The sequence below is a fragment of the Elaeis guineensis genome, chromosome 13 (assembly GCF_000442705.2).
Source record: "Elaeis guineensis isolate ETL-2024a chromosome 13, EG11, whole genome shotgun sequence".
In the NCBI taxonomy this organism is placed as follows: Eukaryota; Viridiplantae; Streptophyta; class Magnoliopsida; order Arecales; family Arecaceae; genus Elaeis; species Elaeis guineensis.
Window position 1 is genome coordinate 43,787,560 of NC_026005.2, and position 22,149 is coordinate 43,809,708.

The 22,149-nt window shown below is 36.4% G+C and overlaps 1 protein-coding gene across 9 annotated transcripts in view; it reads right to left on the minus strand.

Moving 5' to 3' along the window:
• The window catches only part of LOC105032466 (chloride channel protein CLC-d), a 63,446-nt gene extending 43,758 nt beyond the window's left edge, over positions 1-19,688 (minus strand). For 5 of the 9 annotated variants that reach the window (XM_073248034.1, XM_073248035.1, XM_029261026.2 and 2 more), the window contains exons 1-5: positions 19,145-19,688; positions 18,958-19,030; positions 2,255-2,476; positions 2,130-2,176; positions 1,948-2,046 (exon numbers count right to left, since the gene is read on the minus strand). In XM_073248034.1, the coding sequence (XP_073104135.1) occupies positions 1,948-2,046; positions 2,130-2,176; positions 2,255-2,476; positions 18,958-19,030; positions 19,145-19,324 (621 nt within the window). In that variant the 5' untranslated portion in view covers positions 19,325-19,688. Of the gene's footprint in view, positions 1-1,947; positions 2,047-2,129; positions 2,177-2,254; positions 2,477-9,102; positions 9,288-18,957; positions 19,031-19,144 lie in introns of those variants that run through there. The other 4 variants (XM_010906921.4, XM_010906920.4, XM_073248033.1 and 1 more) reach the window with 3 other exon arrangements.
• Between the last annotated feature and the right edge of the window lie 2,461 nt (positions 19,689-22,149).

Sequence of the window (22,149 nt, forward strand, 5' to 3'; positions counted from 1 at the left end):
CCAAAATACTCACTCTAGCTTATGGGAGGTATATACTAGTACCATAGATGATGATCCTAAGTATCTACCAAGATGTCAAGGTAACCTAGCCGATGTGCGATATCAGCATAGCATCCTGGATGGGTACTTTGGTGGAAACTAGAAATAATCAAAGTTGAACATAAGGCCTTTGCATGTGTGCCAAGCATCTTCTTGCTACAGGAACCCAAAACTATCGACACTACATGAGATGCCAAAGATATGTCGTCTCAAAGTGAAAAATCAAAATGATATGATGCCGGAGACATGCAATTCCCCTACTATGACTAATGCAAAAGTTTGATCTCATATTCATCCCAATCATCAAAAAGTCCACCATATTAGTTTATCCCCTCTGGATGTGTCCTAGAAAATTTCTAGTCCCTTCATCATCATGTAACCAACTTTTCTCTTCTCTTTTTTCTACTTTCCAGTATTCCTATAGATAAAATAGTGAGTATCCAGAGCACGGATTGAGGTCCAATCAAAACAAGTTGGTATCCCTGGTACCATACCATTTCAACAAGAAAACAAGATCCAGCCGGTTGTGGGACATTAGTTCTCTCTTGAACCATGACATCTCGACCATCTGATTGCATCCTAACCGGGACAACTGGAACGGATCGAGATGATCTTGGAATAAAGTAATCCTTATCTTTCTCCAATGGATAGATCATATCCTCGAGTCTCCAATTCTATTTACATCTACCAGATGAGGTGTACAGAAGATGATGTGAACTATTAATTATACTTAGATCCTTTGAAATTTTCAAATTCAGAAACCACATCTCAATTGTGAAGAAAAATAAAAACGTAGAAGCTAAAATCCAAAATAACCATTATTTCTGATGTACTTAATGTATTTTTAGAACAAATAAGGAAATGTTCTTTAGAACATGCTTCACCAGGTTGTATTACGTATATTCGAACAATTGCATTGCTTTAATGAAAACTACACTCAAACTCACTGAACCCACTTTCTTGTTTCAGTGTTATCTGATCTAGTGAGATTTTAATTTTAAAAAAAAAATTAAGCATTCTATATTTTCACCGTGACTTAATAATCGAAAGCATGGTATTTCGAACCGGCTGGTACATCCCCGTACCGTACTATACCAGCAGGGAACCAGTTCGGTTCAAACCGATTTTTCAGAAAATGGTCTCAACCGAACCGAACCGATCTCGGTACGATATCGGCCCGAACCACCCGATACCGGACAGTTTGGTCCGGTACGGTGCGGCACGGTACCGGTTCGGCTTGATTTTCTTTCCTTTTTTTTTTGGCCATTGGGTAGGATTTTTTTTGAATTTTTTATTATCGGTAAGATATGGTACTGGTCAGGAACCAGTACAGGCCTCGATACCGATTCCTGAAACCTTGATTGAAAGAATACCTTTCATGTCTTTAATAACAAGAGATGCTACTTGATGATCCCGATCCCAAGACCTATATCGGTCCAGTGCTAATAAGTTGTGGTCTCCACACTTGGGATAGGTTGCCATCTTGGAGTTCCGGTAGCGGCCAACTTTTTTTTTGTTTTCATTTTTACTAAATGTTTATTGTTCTTAATAATTGTTAGATGACTTTTAGTGTTTGTTTATCAGGATAGAGAACTAGGAAAAGTTTCTGAGCCCAAAAATGGTTTTATGATACTGGTACAAATATTAGGACCAATTTAGTATTAGGTTTATGGTGCTCATGATCTGAACACTTTCATCTTCTCCTTTTCTCAATCAACAAATAAGAGAAAAAAATAAATAAATAAACAATTACATCCCAGCAAATAAATGTCACTAATCCTCGGTGTTTAATATTACCAAACCATAGCTATAATAGCATTTTGCATGTCTTAAATAAAAAAGGAAATTCTCAATCAGAAAATGTATTTTGCAAAAACAAGTTTGTAATTTTAAGCTGCCAACCCATACTTGTCCAAGAAGCGAAGCAATACAAGCACCAGTATGGACAAGAGGTCCTTCTTTGCCTAGAGCAAGCCCACCTCCAACTGAGCCAATGCTTCCAAATATCTGTCCAAGAAAAATGTAAAATAAATAAATAAAAAGAAACAATCATTCAGTGGATAATTCAGAGGCAAGGTAAAAGGACAAACCTTTCCAATCAACGTTCTAAAAAGAAGGATTCCATGCGTATCAACTCCTATATGTAGATATGAATGTCACAATTCAATCAAATGAAATGGATATAGGATTCTTGTGATTGCCACCTAGTGCTTACCATTTAAATAACCTTTAATTTCAGGAATACCAGATCCTGCTGCCGCTGGTGCAAAATGTGTGACAATAAATACAGAAGAAATGACTAAACCCAAATTGAAAATTATGTACACCAAGAAACCCGCAAAATATGAGTGTTGTATTATAGAGAAAGTCGCAGCATATTTCCAGCCAGAAAAATTTTCAACGGCTAGATTAATAAAAACAGCAGCTAATCCAGTGCCTGAAAGTAAAAGATAGTGTTCATGTTAATAATTCTCTTCAAATAAATCCAAAGATGTTGCCAAACTAACTGAAAAGTAAGTTAACAAAAAAAAGCATAATGGGAAAGATTTGGTACAGCTTCCTATATCATTAATTTAGTTCCACAATTGAGGAAGAAATGAAGTTCTAAAAATATAGGACATGGAAATGAAAAGTGACAATAAATTAGCTCATGCCTCAATGGAGGTATTCTTATACATTGAAGAGAGCATTGCAGAAAAAATTAATTCTCAAATATAAAGAAAATAAAATAGGATTATATTTCATTTTGCTTTTTCCTGTTATGATTGGGCCTTGAAGATTTATGCAATTTTATACATTACATTCACACTTAAATAATTTTCTAATCAAAATGTAGAAATTGAATAAATGAAGGAAGCCAAATTATCATACAATGTAGTTGCGTATGAAAAATAACAACAATTTTTAAAAATTCGATTTCTCCTTGCCAACCCCAAGTCATGTCCCCTCCATTAAAATCCAATAAATTCCTCTCCCCCATTCAGTGTTACTACATTTTTAGCTTTTAAATCCCCTAGTATATTGTAATTTTTAGCTTAGCAACAATCGAAACCTGGAGTAGTTGTGGTGATAAATATAAATAAACCAAAGCCAAAGGACAACCCTAACCCAGATAAACCCAGCTTCGCATGCTTTACCTATTCCAATCATGAGCTGGCATAAAGCGTACCATGACATGCCATGCCAAGAGGAACCGTGCTGGTCCTAGGCCAGAATGCCACAACTCAAGGCGAACAAAATGGGTCTGTGCCAGCCAAGGCGAACAAAATGCCCCTCCTACGATTATGAGTTCAAATGGTGTATTTTACAAAAAGGATCTCCTTGCTACAGATTAGCCATCCTATTTCATTGATGGTCCCCATCTTATCTTAAACTAGTTTATTGCCCGCCAATTGCACGTGGGTTCTAGATCACGTAATTTCCCATTTTCTGAAATTAATCACTTATGTTGATAACAAATAGGCATAATTACTTTAAAAATCTTAGACTTGTTGGAGGTTTTCATTTTTATCCTGAATTTCGATTCGTTGCAATCAGGTCCTCAAATTTTTATAATGTTGCAATTTCTCTCCGAGTGCTATTTCTATCTGACAACTGTGACGGAAATATCATGTGCTATCATATGACACGGTGGAAGTTGATGTGGCATAGAATTAGCTAAAGTAGAATCCTAAACTTCTTCTTCTTCCCCATTTCTTCCTTCTAGCTGTGGTTTTTATTTTTTATTTCATTATTTTTCCTCCATCTTTTTGGAGCATGACCCACCGAAGAAGAAGAAGAAGGGAGAATAGAGCACAGAGGATTAAGATTGGTTGTTCTCATCTTCTTCTTAACTTCTTTTAAAATTTAGGTTTTTCAAGGTTAGCTTTGTGAGTTTATAAGATTAGCTATAGATTAAACAAATAAATAATTCGAATCATTACAAACCCAGAAACCCTATCAATCCAATAATTTCCCAAGCAAATGTAAATAACAAAAAAAAAAAAAAAAAAAAAAAGAGACAACTAAAATTTTTGTGACCTCAAAGTTCAAATTTTCAACACTTGATAAAAAGAATGGTGATGGAAGCAGTGTTGGTGGTGGTTGTGGCCTCCATGAAGAAGGGTTTAGAGAAAGTGATGGTACAGACGGAGGTGCTGATGGTGTAGAAGGTGGCGGAGTTTTAGAAGAGATAGCGGTAGAGAGAAAGCGATGAAATTGAAAGTAGAAACCCTAGCTAAAAAGAAGAAACATGAAAGAAGGTGTGTAGGATTCCACATCAACTTCCATTACATATCATGTAATACCGCATGACATTTCCATCATGGTTGTCAGACGGAAATAGCACTGGGGGGAGAAATTGCAACATTATAAAAATTTGAGGACCTGATTGCAATGAATCAAAGTTCAGAATAAAAATAAAAATCCCTAAAAAGTCTAAGGTTTTAAAAGTAATTAAGCCTCAGAAATAAGTAACAAAGAATTCTACAATTAATATTGATAAACATTATATATCATCAGTAAACAATAATTCCATAGAATTCGAAGCGCTAAATCCATGGCCAAATAATAGCTTATATATCTGCCCATCTAAATTCCTAGTGTCAATCTAAATTCTCGACTACATATAATGGTAGTGGAATAAATAATGAACAATCATTAATGATTTGCTGAACTCCAATTTAATTTAGATGAATGGGCATTAATTGCAAAAGTGTAATTGTCAATTTTATGGGCCACAATACAATGCAGCAAAGCCATGGCAAATTAACTGCTTATATATCTGTCCATCCAAATTTCTGATGTCAATCCATATTCTTGACTACATATAATGGTAGTGGAATGAACGATGAACAAAAATCAATAACTTGCTAAACTCTAATTTAATTCAGACGAGTGAGCTTTAATTGCAAGAGTGCCATAACATATGCTTTAACAACATTATTTAATTCACATAAGTGGGCTTCAATTTAGTACTTTAATAATATAATGCTTTTCATTCTCTCTCTTTACTTTCAATGAGTGCTTTTAAGATTCATTAAATGCTTTAAGAATAGAAATTTTTGTATGTATACCCTTCTAAACATCTAAATTTGCGTGGATACCCTTTCAAAATTCATATTTGCATGTATATCCTTATAAAATACTTGATTTGCATGTATACCTTTCTTTTTCTTTATTTTTTGTATATATACCCATGTTATCTAACGCCGTTAAAAATTAACGGTTTAAAATTTAAATGACTGAAATGCCCTTATGGGTATATATGCAAAAAAAAAAATTATAAGGGTATATATGCAATTAGCAATTTACGATGGTATACAAATAAATATTAATTTTGAAAGGGTACTCATGCAAATTTTGACGTTTAGGAGGGTATACAGGCAAAAATTTTTAATTTAATTTTTTTTATTGTATGTTATTTTAACGAGATGGAAAAAATTTAAACACATTAATTAATGTCATAGTAAGGGTGATTCAGATACATTAATTTTTATCTATTGCTTCTTTGTTGGTGTTTATAGTAGAGACGGTTCACTTGTTTAAAGATTTTGTTCATCTATTGTCATTATTCTCAATAGCAATAGCTGAGATATCAGTCCTTAATGCAGCTGAACGCTCAATTTCATTCTGTCTTTGATTCTCCCTTTGGTCATCCACTCGAACCTCCTCTATTACAGCTACTTCACCTCTATTTTGGCCTTGGCTACCTAGTATTGATTGAGAAAACTATATATCATTAGCTTTTTTTTGTGACAAATAAGAAGCACTCCATCAAATCTTTATATTCTTCAAACAAACTCATTAGTTTATGATCTGTAGAATCATATAAGACTTAGGTGATAAATATCTAACCACAGACCAAATCTTTATGGTCTCTTGAATATGTGCACTATATAGATCTATGTAAGAATAGCGGTCAACATCAACTAACCAGCTTTTTTATCTCCCAAAATAATATTTTATTCTTATAGAATTCTTAATCTTCTTAAAATAACCTCCAAATTTCATCTTCAACTTGAAAAGCGATTGCTCCATTTTAAAAAGCCTGGACATAGAATAAGCAACTATTCATGATAAATCATATACGAAATAAAAATTAATATGATATAAAAATTAAAATTAAAATCATATCCAATAAAGAAGCAATAGATAAAAATTAATGTACTTGAATTACCCTTACTATGACATTAATTAATATGTTTAAATTCTTTCAATCTCGTTAAAATAACATACAATAGAAAAAAATTAAATTAAAAATTTTTGCATGAATACCCTTTCAAAACTAATATTTATTTGTATACCCTCGTAAATTGCTAATTGCATATATACCCTTATAATTTTTTTTTGCATATATACCCATAAGGGTATTTCAATCATTTAAATTTTAAACCATTAATTTTTTAACGGCATTAGATGACGTGGGTATATATACAAAAAAATAAAGAAAAAGAAGGGTATATATGCAAATCAACTATTTTATAAGGATATACATGCAACAATTTTGAAAGAATATCCATGCAAATTTAGACGTTTAGAAGGGTATACATGCAAAAATCCCTTAAGAATATAATGCTTTTCACATACACTCTCTCTTTATTTTCACATGGCATATTAGAGATTTATTTTGATCCAAATGGCATTTATAGTTGATAATGTTCTGCTTACATGGACAGATTAAATTGATGCACTACTTTCTCAGTCCCCATCTTATCTTAAATTACCTTAGCAAAACAACTTAATACCAAGTCACAAAAGGTTGAACTTAAATTGAGGGCCTTGTCAAAGAACTCAAATGTCAGATAACCATAACTTCGTCCGTAAATAATCGGATGCTGGTTGTTGGTAAATATTAAGTCTAGGGTTGAGTTAGCAACATCCATTTGCTAATTGATATCAATAATCAATCATTATAACCGATTGCATGTTGACATTGTATGATTTGTGATAATTGCTCAGCATTTTATTCATTCTTTTCATTGCTTTTCTACTCATACCATGCAAATTGCAGATGCTTGTGTATGTTGATGTATTCTTTCAGTAGAATATGCTAGTGTTTCCTAAATAGAATAAAGGTTGTGATTTAATTTTGAAAAATACCACCAAAATGTCAATGACATATAATCTATAAAGTTAGCTAATGCACCTGATTTATACACTAGCTATGCGATGTTTTGTTTGCAAGATTATATTTAGGTTGCGTTTGGTGCATCGCCAAGTAATCTTAGAGGTCATGTGGATTGCCTTCAAGATAAATTGCCACCATTAAATTGTTAGTAATGTTGATTACTGTATTTGGTACATGCAGATAATGTTGCAGTAAAATTATTGAAAATCTTGATTGACATGTTTGGTATGACAATTAAATTACCAATAATATAAAATCAAATTCCCAAAATAGCCCCATAAAATTTTGTGCAATTTTGAATTACTAGAAAAGAGTTTGATTTTATTTTCTAAATTTAAATCAAAATTTTCAAAATATGCCTAGCGAGAGGAGGGGGCGGCGGCTAGGTCATCAGAGGAGGCAGCAATGGAGGCAAAGGAGGAGAGATCGATGCCGGCGTAGAAGTGGGGGCCGTGGCTGAAGATGACGAGGGCACCAATAGAGGGTAGGCGGTCGAGGGCGGCATGGGCACAAGGGAGTTCAGAGAAGAAAGGGAGAGTGAGAGCCACTGGGGGAGAGGGTGGAGGGGTGAGTTTTGTGTGATTTTTTTGAGGGGTAATTTTGTCTAAAAGTTCTTTTACAACATTACCAAACAAGTGATAATCTGAATAACCATCTCTCTCCAATGCAATCTGGACTGCGACCCAAAAAGCATATCAAACACAGTAATTTGGTGGATCCACTTTAAATTGCCGGCAATCTGGACAGATTGCTAGCTACCAAATGCAACCTTAAAGTTTAGATAGCTTAATGTAAAAGGAAAATCAACAAACTTTTATACACTTCTAATGTAAGGATCATCGACTCAGAACTGGATCCCATGCCGACTGGCCGACCAATGGTACCAGTTGATACGCTCCCATACCAGACCACATCAGGCCCGAACCGACATGGAAACAAGGGATAAACCAAGGAGTAAAAGAGAGAGAAAGAGAGAGAGGATGGAGGGAAGGAGAGGAAGGCCGGCGAAAATTCAAGCAGTGGCCATTGGAGGGCTATCGAGGCCTCCCGAGCTCCGCGGTCCTCTACGAGAGAAAATGAGAGCAAAGAGATAAAGGGAGGGGGAGGGAAGAGGAGGGAGGGGAAGGCGGCGGGGAGGCTACCATGGCCGCCGGATGGCCCAAAAACTCCACATAGTCGCTGCAGGTTCGAAACAAGGGTGATGTCCCTATTTCATCAGCTTTTTTAAAAAAGCCGATAAATAATGAAGCCAGCTCTTTTAAAAAAGCCAATGAAACAAGAGCATCACCCCTGTTTTAAACCCACAGCAACCGCAAGGAGTTTTTTGACTGTCTGGCAACCTCCCTACCGCCTTCCCCTCCCTCGTCTTCCCTCCCTTCCCCTCTTTCTCTCTCTCTCTCTTTTCGCATCTCGCAGAGGACCGTAAAATCCATTTGGCCTCAGTGGCCCTCCGACGGCCTCCTCGACCCACCACCAGCCTTTTTCTCTCCTTCTCTCCCCTCCTCTCTCTTCCTCTCTTTCCTTCTCCCACACTCTGTTCTCTCCCACGTGTTCCAAATCGAACGTCCAAACTGCACCAATCAGCCGTCGATATGGTTCGAAAAACCCTGCTTTGATGTATTAAAAAGTAGATAGCAGATATGCAGCAGACAGGATATTTCATAGAGGATGGTGCATAGCAGGACTATGAACCCAAAGTAGGCTGTTAAAACATGTCAATGTTTTTCTTACTAGGTATCAAAAATCAATGCTTCACATCAAACTTCATGCAAAAAAATAGAAAAAAAATTAGGACAAAGCTATAAAAAATTAAATACCATATCAACATTCATATAATGTAAAGTCCACGATCTAGTGACAAATATCATCATCCACCAAATATAATCACTCAAAACAAAGTTATCCACAATCACATAACATCAACCATAAAATAAAGATGTCCAATGTCCATCAACCTTTGGTGGTGCAGCTTTGGAAAGGGCACCTCAATCCTTTTCCACACTCCATTCTTCTCTTCTTTCCAACTCTCCATTCAATTAGGGGACCAAATAAGTGGATTGGTCCTTCTTTTAATAAACACTAGAACAAATCAAATCTTGCTTAAGTGCTGAACTGGTCCAGCCTGCTTTGGATCAAAGCACCCATCATGGATTCAAAAACTACCAAAACGAGATGTTAAAACTAGTAATATACCATCCCAATGTGAAACCGATATTAGCATTGCTGCCCGGATGCCAAAACTCTATTAACCAGCAACTGATAGTACAAGTCTGTAGGTGCATAATGATGGTATCATACCTGACCGTACCGGTGCATACCAATATTTTTGCTTTTTTTTTGGGTAAGCTATCAGTTTCAATATGTGCAATCAATATCAATACCACATCCCATATCATTCTAATGGAAAACAAATATTACAGGATCTAGTACTAGTATTTAAAACATTGGCACCCACTATAAAGCAATAGCATATCAATCACATAATGGATTTTCACCTGCTATATCAAGTGCTGTATGAGGCTGCCTAGCATTGAGCTTAGCAAGTTAGGTTCACAATTGTTATAATGGCTGCTACAACTATCGTTATGGCTTCTTCTCAAAACAATGGCCCCCCTTACCAACAAGCTTGTTAGGAACATTGTACAAAACATTGCATCACATGCATCAGTTAATGCAATTCATACTGATTTGTGCCGTGGTTGACACATACTAATAGAATATAACTATGTGATCCATTGTGCTCTGTTCCATTTCTTTTCTAAGATTGGGAGAGGCTAATCCCAACCTTTACCCTATACCCACCCCAACCTAAAGGGATAACCCTAATTGGAATCAAACAGCCAAACCCTTGCCCAAGCGGCAAGGGATGATAGTACCATCCAAGCAAGCACTCGGTGGTCTTATTTGTACCATTTCATGTCAATTAACACCAGCCAATGTTGCATTACATCAATCCAATCCAAGTGACACTAACAAAAATGAACCAATATGAACCCCTAATTTCTAAACTCGACCTTTCTTAAAGGACAATACGACTTGTCATGCATATTGCCACTCAATCCTGGCCCATAGGACAATAGAATGGACTAATCCCTGTGAAAGACAATCAACCCCGAATCTAATACAAGTTCTTTTTCTTCTGGTCGTAAAACAACACATAATCACTAATAGCAAAACATTACACGTAACTTTTCCTGGCATTAAGTATCACAAAGTCAAACACATCAAGGAGAAGAAACATATAGTCTTCTATTGATGGGCACTAAAGTCAAGTCCAACACACAGAGGCCTAATATGGAATTCAAGTAGATCTAACATGCAATAAAATAATAAAATTGGAGAATGAAATCTCAAGCCAATAAAACTCTTGTTATTTGCAACTCATGAAGCTTTGAACACCAATTCTAATTTCTGGAATGCATGCGACGGTTATGCCTAATTAGTAAATAGTAGGAAAAATCACATTCCTTAACTATCAACAATGCCAGTTGTCATTTGGTCTGATCCAATCTTTCCATTATATTTTTGTGCTATAGGATGGCAAGACCATACATGTTAGCACTTTTAGAACTGGCTAGCAGTCATACAAGGTGCTCACAAAGAAGTGTTGCAATAAAAATGTCATCTACAAGACTGCCATGGAAGAATTAAGAATCTAAACAAGATTGTTGACAACACGCTTGGAGCAAGATATGGAATCTGAATTTTGATAAAAAGGAACATCTCTCAGCATCATCCAACTTTAACAACAAGTTCAAGATAGGGCCCCACATGGAGAACCACAAATGGGTGGATCAAGCAATTAAGAAAATTGATCGTATTGATGGGCAGTCACCACAGCAAAATGGACCTGCCTATATGTGCATGGGTTGCAGCAAAAGGAATCTGCTGATTATTTGAACCTTATTGAGTGCATCTCGAAATAAAAGGGCATGCAGGAAAAACAAAAGGCCACGCTAGTTGTCCTAAAATTTATGGGCTGATCTTCTGCTTGGTGGAAGCAATTTTAAGAAGAATCATGAATAGAGGGTAAAACCAAATTCACGTGACAACAACACATGAAGATGAAGCTCAAGGCATACTTTTCATGTTTGAGCTATATGCAGAGCATAGACCAATGGCTCAAGAATCTTTAGAACAGCAGAAAACTTATCGATAACAAAATTAGCACATTATATCAACTGATCACTAGAAATGAGTTGATTGATACCAAGGAGCAACAAGTTGCCAAATACATTGACAAATAGTTCTAGTTTATCTAGGATGCACTCAATGTATGCTCATTGTGTAACACCCCAACTCTACATGCTTTTGCGACTACTTGTACAATCAAGCTAAATCCATTCTATCTTATAGCCATGAGCGTGTCTATGATCCAGTTAAGCAATGTTGATTGTGTAGACTTATCTTAGGATTAAGTAACTGATATTGAAAAAGATGAGGAAATTGTTGATGAAATTCTAAGTTAAGTACAAGGTTATATTGCAAATACTAAACAGTAAGCGACCTTGTATTTATATAGATTGCCACATCATGCCTCTTAAGTGAATCACCCTCTCATATTTATTGCCACCTCATGTTTAATACACATCATGCTTACTGCTAAATAGCCATCTCACGCTTGTGTCACCTCATGTTGAAGCTGTGACCTCATGCTTGAAAGCCAACTCATGTTTAAGTAGAGATTGACACCTCTGCTTTACCTAGCAGCTCGTACTTGATACCTCATGCTCGAGACTGAATGCTTCTCCTTATTAAAATAATCACCTATTGCTTACATATCAACCACTTAGCTGAACCTTAGCAATGACAACTAGCTACTGTTATTACGGATGGATGCCTCGAGCTTGAAGACATCTATAAGTAAAGGAGTGCTACCCTCTTCTTATAGATTTGCAATTCTAGAAATCCTAGCTACCTATAGGAAGCAGCTAGTGAAGAAAGGAAATGCAGTAAAGAGTACCACAGCAAGCTAGAGAAAAAGGAGTCATAGTGTGAAGATCGGAACATGTCTTCTACCGTGTCTTTACATAGTTGATGATCTATGTTCTGACAAATAATTGATGGATTTTTATGGATTTGGAATTTTGATCATACTCTTCACCATTTGTTTAAGGTTCGCGTCTCGGTGCCAAACCCTATACCAGGACCATTCTATTATAATGTTGGTATATGGTACGGTACGAGACAGCAAGCTATACTAAGTGTCAGTATGGTGCAAGATGGCATACTGGTTCAGTACTATCAGTGTGGAACGATACCAACCGGTATGACAAACCTTGATTTATTATGAATTGTCTAAAATCATTGTTTCTAGCTAAAGCCAAGGTAGCTTCAGATGTTGCTTTTGACTCATTATTCAAACTATTCATTAATCATGATATTGCCCAAAAGTAAAATGTTTCATTTGTTTGGACTGCAATGAAAACTTCTGGTCGGTCAGTGAACCTCTAACCAGCTAGTAAAATAATGGGTTTCAATGGATCCCTAACTAGTGGGTAAAATAATTGGTTCAGAGACCCCCACCTAGCAGGTAATTGGTTTCAGTGAACCCCCATACTAGTGAATACAGTACTTGGTTATTAGTGAATCTTAGCCAATAGGATCAATGAATCCCTAACCAGCAACTGTAATAGTTGGTTATCAGTGAACCCTAGCCAGCAGATATAATAGTTGGCATGAATGAAACCCTGACCAGCAGATATAATAGTTGGTTATTGACCAATTAGTATTGAAACGATTGTAAGAAGTTCTTTTAAGCTTTCAGTGTATACAAATATCTCCAATGTATCCCAATGCATTTAATGTTGCAATTGTATTTTAGTGATTCCCCAAATGAGTGTTTTCAACAATTTTGCAAAAAAATGCATGGATCTTGAAGATACTAACCTTTTCAAAAGCATTCCAATACTTCAAAACAAAGTTATATTGCTAAAATGTACATGTTTGATATCTCTTATATGAAAGTTTATCGGCTATTTGATATTAAATAAGGATGGACCCTCATTGCTTCTATTATTCTATATATTCCTGATAATACATTATCCACTATATTCAGATACTTACTGAGCTTTGTAGCACACTTAATCTTTCATTATATTTCAGAGTGAGAAATTTGTTGGCTTAGACTACTAAAAAGATCTAAGTACTTTGGTGGTATATACTAAGCTGATACTTCAGAAGAGAGACCCAGGGGCATTTTGTGTACCTTAAGGACGACCTGAAGTTGCAAAAAAAAGTGTTGTACAAGTAGTGTAGAGTAGAGTATTGCAATGTACCAAAAGTGTAGGATATAAAATATGCTTCTCTGATGAACTGGTTTGTGTATTATGAGACAAATAATGAACTAAATCTGCATTTTGTTTCAAGGTTGCATTGTAAAAATTATATTGGATGAGATTCAGCTTGCTTCTTTTCAATCAAATGGCCATTTACATTCTGATTCCATGACTTGAAGTTAAATTTGAAAACCAATGTGGCTTTTTAATAGTTAATCAAACTAAATCTGGACAATTCATCAAACTCGAAGCTTGGCAGGGCCGGGTATTTCCAGGACATGATGCATTGTGGACAACATTTTAGGCAATTTTTTTCCCTTATCGATGAAAGCATCAAAATAGCTTATTCCAGCAGATAGAAACAATATAGACCATAGAAGTGGCATATCTTAGGCTACTTTCAAGTATATTTCATGGAATTTCAGATAAGCAAACAGCAAGTCAACCCATCAACTCAAGGGCAACCAAGAAACTTCAAGCTAATGGCTTTAATTTCAATTGTGATAGCTACAACCAAGTGGGACACATGAAGCTAGCTACATGCATGATATGATTATGGACGATGGCAGTTGTGAGAACACCAAGTTACAAGAAGTAATCCAACATTGAATCTGCCTACAGAAAAGCATCGTAGCCCTAAAAGACATCTTGGTTCGAAAAGGAAAGCCAGATAACTATAAAGCCATAAAGATGTGTATTTCTTTTAATTTATTTGATAATATTTAGTGAATTTTAATTACCTAGAATGCTTGTTATCTATAGGCCTTCACACCACGGCAATACAGTCTTAAGGGAGGCTATGCATGATGAGAAAAAATTCTTATACTTCTAAAGGGATGACAGAAAAATACCGTAGCCTCAACAAAAGACTTACCAAACCTATAACAAATTAGAATATTTATGCACTCATCTTCCAGTCTCTAACACGAAAAATGTCTATAGGACTCTAGTACTGGTCTGGCTGCACCTAGAACTGGTTGAACCAGCCTTGGTATTGGCCAGTCCATACCGATTTCAACCATGACAAGCAGGATGTCCCAACCCATTAATAGATTAGAATTCTGCAGGCGCCCTGAGTCCTGATTTCCTGTCCAGATGGTACTGCATTGACACTACCATCCCATTTCAGCAGGACCCAAATCCTTGGGATCCACTGCTATACTAATTTTATTTCTGATAACCTGCATACTTCATGTGCTTGCTGTTGTTTACCATCCTTCACATTGTTTTTCTATTCTTAGATGTCTGTTGACAATCTTGTGTGTTCACGCTCGATTCCTATATGTTAAACTTCTTATATTAGCATCAAAGTTCTTCCTTGTTGTTACCATTGTACTACAAAATCTATAACAAAATTAATATAGGCTTCCCAACACTTTGAAAGGACTTTATTGTTTGTTCTAAGTTCTGGAACATGCCTAGAAAATTCACTCTGATCCTAGAATCCCTTCTAATGATTTCCTCCTGTTTTTCGAAACTTAACCCATGGCTGCATCATTACTAGAAGGGTACAAATGAAGGTTCTCAATGCTTTTAAAGATCTCTAAATGGATGATTACTTATATAGGCTCACACTTGCTCACTAATACAATGGTACAGTTGACAGTTTATTTCTGCTTTCAAAGATCTCCGTGCAAATGATTTTCATTAAATAACTTTACGCTGAAACACTGGCAAACAAAAACTTAATTCCAAAAAATCTGACTGGTTCTTTATTTCAGACTCCAATTAATTATTTCAGAGTTCAAACTACTTAATGAGAAAAGATCATCAAAGGAACTCAAAAGGAAAGGGCATTTTGGCCATGAGAAGATATTGACATGAATTTTTATTGCTACTAGTACCGGACATCGTACCAGTACCATCCTATTACAGTGTTGCTACATGGTTCGGTACGGTACAGATAGCATACTGCATGGTTTAGCATACTACCCCATACCATCTGGTATGGGACATACCATATTGGTATGTTGTACCATCCCGTACCGATATTACCGTACCATACTGAACCACAAACTGGCTCTATAATAGGATTTTATCAGTATAGGGTCCGGTACTAAGACAACAAAGTTTGGCATACCAAGTGTGGTAAAGTATGAGACACTGTACCCATATACTGGTATGGCATGATATAGAGTGTACCAGGCGGTTCAGCCTAGTATGGCATTCATTGCCTTAGACACAGGGATCAAAAAGTTTGCTTCTTTTAGTCATCCACTTTAACACAAAGGTGCAACTTATAGCATGCAGTAAGATGATGGATGCTAGTAATATCACTATATTCTACCTAAGAAGTTAGTGAATGCACATGAAGTGTCATGAATTACTGACCCAATTAGAAATGTCAAATCTATGAGACAATTTTGGACACATTTGGCAAAGAAGATGATGATTTTGTTGCACTTCAGTACAGCCTATGACCAGAAAAGTGATGGAGGAGACAATAACCCAAGCTTCAGAAATCTACTTTGCAACCTTGCTGGAGCTAACTCAAAGCAGCTTGTTCTCTCAAAAGATGAGTTCACCTTAAACAAGTACAAAAATCAAACTATATGAAAAATTTCATTCAAAGTTGTGTATTAGTCACAACCCAAATGGTATCTACTGACTAGACTTGCCTCCAATACTCCAACTAAGAAGAGGCAACAACAAGGATGAAGACATGGCAAAACACCATTTGTGAGTATGTCCATAATCAGATTGAAGATAACGATGGCAAGGATAAAGCCATTACAGGTAATAACAAGACAAATGTAACTTTTGAAGTAAAAGAGTAGGTCCGGAAGAACCTTACTAAGGATCATTACCCTATTGGCAATTATGATGAGCTCAATGAACAAAAGGTGAGGCCATTTGAAATCATGATGAGAATCAATGACAGCTCCTGCCAAATAAAGCTGCCATGCCATCTAAAGTGTTTGACATCTTCAATATACTAGTCATTCTAACTCATCACGCATGAGATAACAAAGTCAATTACAACTTTCCCCATCTAAGCAAGGGTGATCTAACCTTCCCACCCAAAAAATTCATGGAAAAGTTGGATCAAGCCGCAAAGCAGAAAACAAAGGACTTGGTAGCCAACAAAGGCAATTCCATGCAGCTTTGTTTACATGGGTGTGACATTTAACTTAGCTCAACAAGATCACTATTCACTCCAATTTCAAAATCAGAGCTCCATGAGCTTCCAATCAATCAAAGGTCCACCAACCTAAGGTTCAAGCCCAACATCATTTTGAAAAATGACAGGGGCCGAGATAGAAAACAATTACCATTTTAGGAAATTTTTGTTCTTATTATTACGGGGCAAAACAAATCTAAAGTGCTTCAAAATTTTATCAAAGCAATGTGCTCAACTTAAATCACTGTATTTGGTGGTTTAGTGTAACTCAACATGTTTATTTTTCATAGTTTTTTTTAGGGTTTCATTACAAAAGGGGCCTAAGGGTTTATAGAAAAAAAAGATCCAGAATTAGATAAAATTTCATGGATTGTTTCTTCCATTTTTTCCCCTTCGCTTCTCACTAATGCTTTTTGGCTTTTCCAATGCTCATGGATCAGCCTGCATCAACCTCTTATCTATGACATCTCATACTCTCCTGCCAACAACAAAACATTCTATATGAGGGTTTTGAACCTCATCATCTTGCTGAACAATTTTTGTTCCAAATTATTATACATATACCAGTTTAGTGTATTTTCTCTCTTTCTCACTCTTATACTTCAACCATATACAGATTCAATTCCTATTTTCAACTAAAAGGTACAGTATGTTGAAGCAATTGAGAAACCAAAAAAGCACTTGGAAGCAAGACTTTGGCAATGTACTTGACATTATGCAAGAAAAACTGAACATCACTCATCCAGTTAAAAGAATTACCAATCTTGTAAAGAACAATATCCACCATGATAGCATAGTGCCAGCATAGACTTAGGCTCTGTTTGGGATTGCTGTGGATGGTAAAGCTTTTGGAAAGTAGAACTTTTATAAAAATTGTTTGCTATTTGGTTAATATTTTTTTAAAGTGCAGTGGAACTTTAACATGTGTTTGGTTGCCAAACTAAGAAGTTGCTTTTTGTATGAAAAAAATGACAATAAATGATATTACATAGTATTGTACAATAGTGTATATTACAATGTATTATTACATAATATTAGATAGTATAACATTATTATAATGTAATATATTGTGATATAATATCGTAATATAATACTATATTATTATATAATGTAACATATTATTGTAATATAATATAACATTTTTTATTATAATACGCTATGATATATATAATATAATATAATATAACAACATATCATCTTAAGTATATATTTGTTCGAGGGCATTTTGGTTACCATGAAAATTTCATTAAAACCTAAACATCTTCCTAACATCTGCCAGAATGCACTTTTGGAGAGAAGCTCCAACATGAAGGTTCTCCCAAGTAGACCTTTCTAACTTTCTAGTAAAAGCCCAAACAACTTCCATATTATTTACCAAACACCACTATACCATCCAAAAGTGCTTTTGGAGGACCAGTGCATTCTGGCCCCTCAAAAGCTTTTCCAAACAAGGCCTCGGAATCAGCAAAACAATATCAAAAAATGAGAACTAAGTCACTAAAGCAAACAAGATAAAACATTGCTTCAACATGTTTGCCCCTTCATAGTTAATTGTGACTCCCGACCGAAAATCTATGAAGTGATAAAATGGGAGATAAAAGAGCACAAATCAAATTCAAGAATAGAAATAAACCAAGATGGAAAACACTACCATTTCTATGGTCATCTAGGTAAGTATATGGAATAGCAACTAACTCATTACAGCTTAAAATGCAAGTTGGCCTTTGTACAAGTTTATTACTGAGAAAACCATTCAAATCAAGCTTATTGTACAAAGTCATTAGGCGTTTAGACTTTGGGGAACTGCAGCCATCGAGGGATTCTAAAAGAACAATTGGCTCAGCAACCCACCCATAACAAAATTATCCTAGATAGAAAGAAACTCTAAAATAAGGCTCCTATTTCGTGACTTCTAGCAAAATTATTGGGGAGAAACACATCCAGAAAGTGTTTACAAAAAATCTCTGAGAGGAATGTCAACAAGACCAAATGGTGCTAGCGAGCTCCGGGTACAAGCACAATTTAGTGGTACCAAATATCTACTCTAGCCAAAGCCTAATCTATCATAAATCTAGTTACATGTGTGACCTAGACTTGGTCAATCACTTCACTGACCCATGAAGTGTCATGTGGTCCACTCAATCCTGTAAGCAATTTTCTACAACTAAACAGATTGCTGATCTCCTTGAAGCTGCAAACATATGGATAGGCATTACACATCTCTGTTCTAATGGGTAGGCTTTAGTTTTTGCATTTAACTTTCGGCTTTTGTATAATGTACTGTAATTAGCATAAAAGGTGAAGTAAAAGAGTCCAGTCCAGATTATCGCACTCAAATTTTGAATTACTAAATCAAGCCAAGCAATCTCATGCATTACATAAATTCTATACGAATGATCAGAGCCTCTTACCAATACCAATAAGCAACGCAAACAACCATTTAAGACATACATAATACCAAAGCCACAACTTTCCTCTCAGCGCCTGCAAGACCTCAAAGCAAGAGAAATAAATACAAAAGTCAGAATCAACAAACGGATCTCACATTTGATCTAAGAAACAAATTTTTAGTCAAGAAGAAACCCTAAATTTCTCAACCTGCTCCTCCCTGTAGGCATAATTCTCGATCACCTCGTAATCGAGGCTCTCCACCCCTGCGCCGCCATTGCTTCTCCTCGCAAACAACTCCTCCTCCGCCTCCGCCTCCTCGGAGTTCGGCAGCCGGGACCAGACGAGCCTCGCCGTCTCGATCCCGTTCTGTATGTGATTCGACAGCATGGCGCGGCGGGATCAGATCCGAAACCCTTGATTCCAAACAAACCCTAGGCAATCGATGCCCCTTTCTCCACGATTGCTCCTTTCTCCAGAGAAGACTCGATCCTTGACTCCGCACGGCGCCGACAGCGAAGCTACGATCTGAGAAGAGGTGAGAAAGCGCCGATCTGAGGCTTGGAGAGCATGGAAATTGGGACGAGAGAGAGAGAGAGAGAGAGTTCGCTTTACGGAGAAGAAAGTGGACTACGGTTTTGGGGGAGGGAATCCAGGAAAGGAAGGTGGTGGTGGGAATGACAGGCGTTGGAAACACGTCCAAGGCTGTGGAAACGCGTCCCGCCAGCGCGTTCGCTGTCCCGCGGAGGGTCGAGTCTCTCCGCAGCCCTTGGGCCTCGGTCACGAGTTTTAAGCATTCATAGGCCTGACAAAGATGGAACCAGGGTTTTATCTTTCGCGCGAACGAAGGATTCACCTTCCTTTGCGCGATTCCACCGTTGGATGTTCCACGGTCGCTTTGAGACCTGTGCAGTGGGTGATCCAATGGTGGCTTCGCGCGAACGAAGGTGCCTTCTTTCGCGCGACCCCTTCCGCAAAGGTGAGCCGATCGCGGAGAACATTAGTTGAGGGGATAACTTCTCGTTGCTCGAAGGAATTGTAGCTTTTTTTTTTTCTGATAAGAGGGAATTATGGCTTGGACGGCTGAGATACCTGAGACATAACACGTGATGGTAGGTGAGCCTGTGGATGGCTTTATGTGCAGAACGCCGAGCCTTCTGTGAATCGCCTCCCATTTTAATTGGCCGTCGTCTATTTTTGGATCCGCGAACCAAATGCCTCTACCTAGAGTTGCAAGTCAATGAGGACACGACCTAAGCTTGATCGGAAAATTTGACTCATTTTCAATATGGTCCAAATATGGGTTGCATGATTAGTTTTTTAATCAAAATAACATCTAATGACCATGGTAGCAATTGATGATCTTCCAACCCTATTCTATTATTTCATGTTGTCACATTATAAACAAGTCCAAACCCACCCAACGTAACCATAAGCCTGAAATTTGTAGCCTAAGCCTAACTTGATAGCGAGAGAGAGGAGACCAGACAAATTCAATTAATCAAACTAACTTGACCAAATAGTAGCTTGACCTAATATGATTAGGACGATGGAGTGGCTTAGGCAATCAAGCTAGAGGATCAGAGAGAAGGAGAAGCATCAAAGCAATTAGGGATATGAATGGTTGCTTTAACAAAATAGGGGGACAAGATAGGGAAAGGAAAGAATTGGAAAGTAAGATGAGGATGGATGCTTCCAGCTTGAAATAAAGGAAAGAGAGAGAGAAAGAGAGAGGCAGGGAGTGGAGGAAATATAAGGATAGAGGGAAAGGGAAATAAAAATGAGGAGGAAGGTGGGAAAAAGGGTGGAGGGCACTAACATGGCCCCGAGAGGAGGGTATCGATGCCATCAGACATTCCCTGCCATACACCTAAATCTTGAACTCTTTAATTTCAATGAATTTTTATCTTACTAATGCATTTTTATATTTCAATTGGCCCTAGGTTGATCTTTTTTTAGTCCATCTTACATCCCATTCATTGATCAATTATATACGTAATTAAATCTGATTATGCTCAATTATGTTAATTAAGCAATTTTCTCAATTTCAAAACTAATTAACCCACCTTGATCTAATTGAACCTATCTCACTTCATTCTTAACCAATTTGCACATTGTCTCGTATAATTCTACCTCTAATTGAACTAATTGTGAGCTCAATTGAGCAAAAAGTATAACAATTAAGTTAAAGTAGCTAACTTGATTCACCTAATCTTGCTTAATCATTAAGTGAATCAATTTTCTTTAAATCGCTAACCCATTATAGTTTTTCTACATCATAATTAGTGATTTGTATGTCTAATTAGATTTTTCTATGCTCAATTTGACCAACTCTTATTTATGCAAGTCAATTGGATCCGGCTCAGTTTAATTTTGAGCTTAAATTTAATGATTTTTTAATCCAAATCAAACTATCATAATTAGGCTCAAAATTGTATTGCAGCCTAGTTATTTCAATAAAAATTATAAAATTTGTGGGAATGGACATCTCTACTTTTGCTAATTAAAAATCCTTCAAAATATCTAAAAAACCACATGAAAAATAATTAGAAAATAAAAAAGAGGCAAGAATATCAAATAGATTTGATGTTTCTGAGCTCTAACTTTTCTTTCCAAAAATAAAAGGAGGAAAAAATTTCTAGCCATCGATTCTAGGAGAGAACATCCAAGCTATCAAACCAAATTTGATTCATGGATTCCTTGAACTAGTGATTGATGCCACTTGTCATCATCTCAATCCTTCTATTCAAAAATTCTAAACTTAATGATTGATCATCTATTCTCTATATTTAAGTAAACTATTGGAAGAGGGAATTAGATCTTTCTTCAATTCTTTAGAGCCCTCTTAGCCCTTTGCTCCCCCATCTTCTGTCAAGCTTTAGTATGGTTCCCTTAGCTTTAGCTCCTATGCTCCCTCTTTTCTTATTTTTTTTTAAATTCATTTATTTGAGATCCAAAAAGATCTAGAGCAAAGAGAAATTCAAGCTAGGGGATATTCTCGAAGACGCCTCCTCCAAAGAAGAGGAAGTGAGTTAGATTGTATCGAGCCATCATTGGAGACGCCTCTTTTTGTTTGTTTTCTTTTATTCTTCCATTTTGATCTTATGATCTAGTTGATAATATGTAATTCATTTGGATTCAATAAAATTTTTTGCTCATTAATCTTGAATTAGCTTGTTTCTTTTCTTTTGTTTTGTTTTTATTTCAATTTTAAC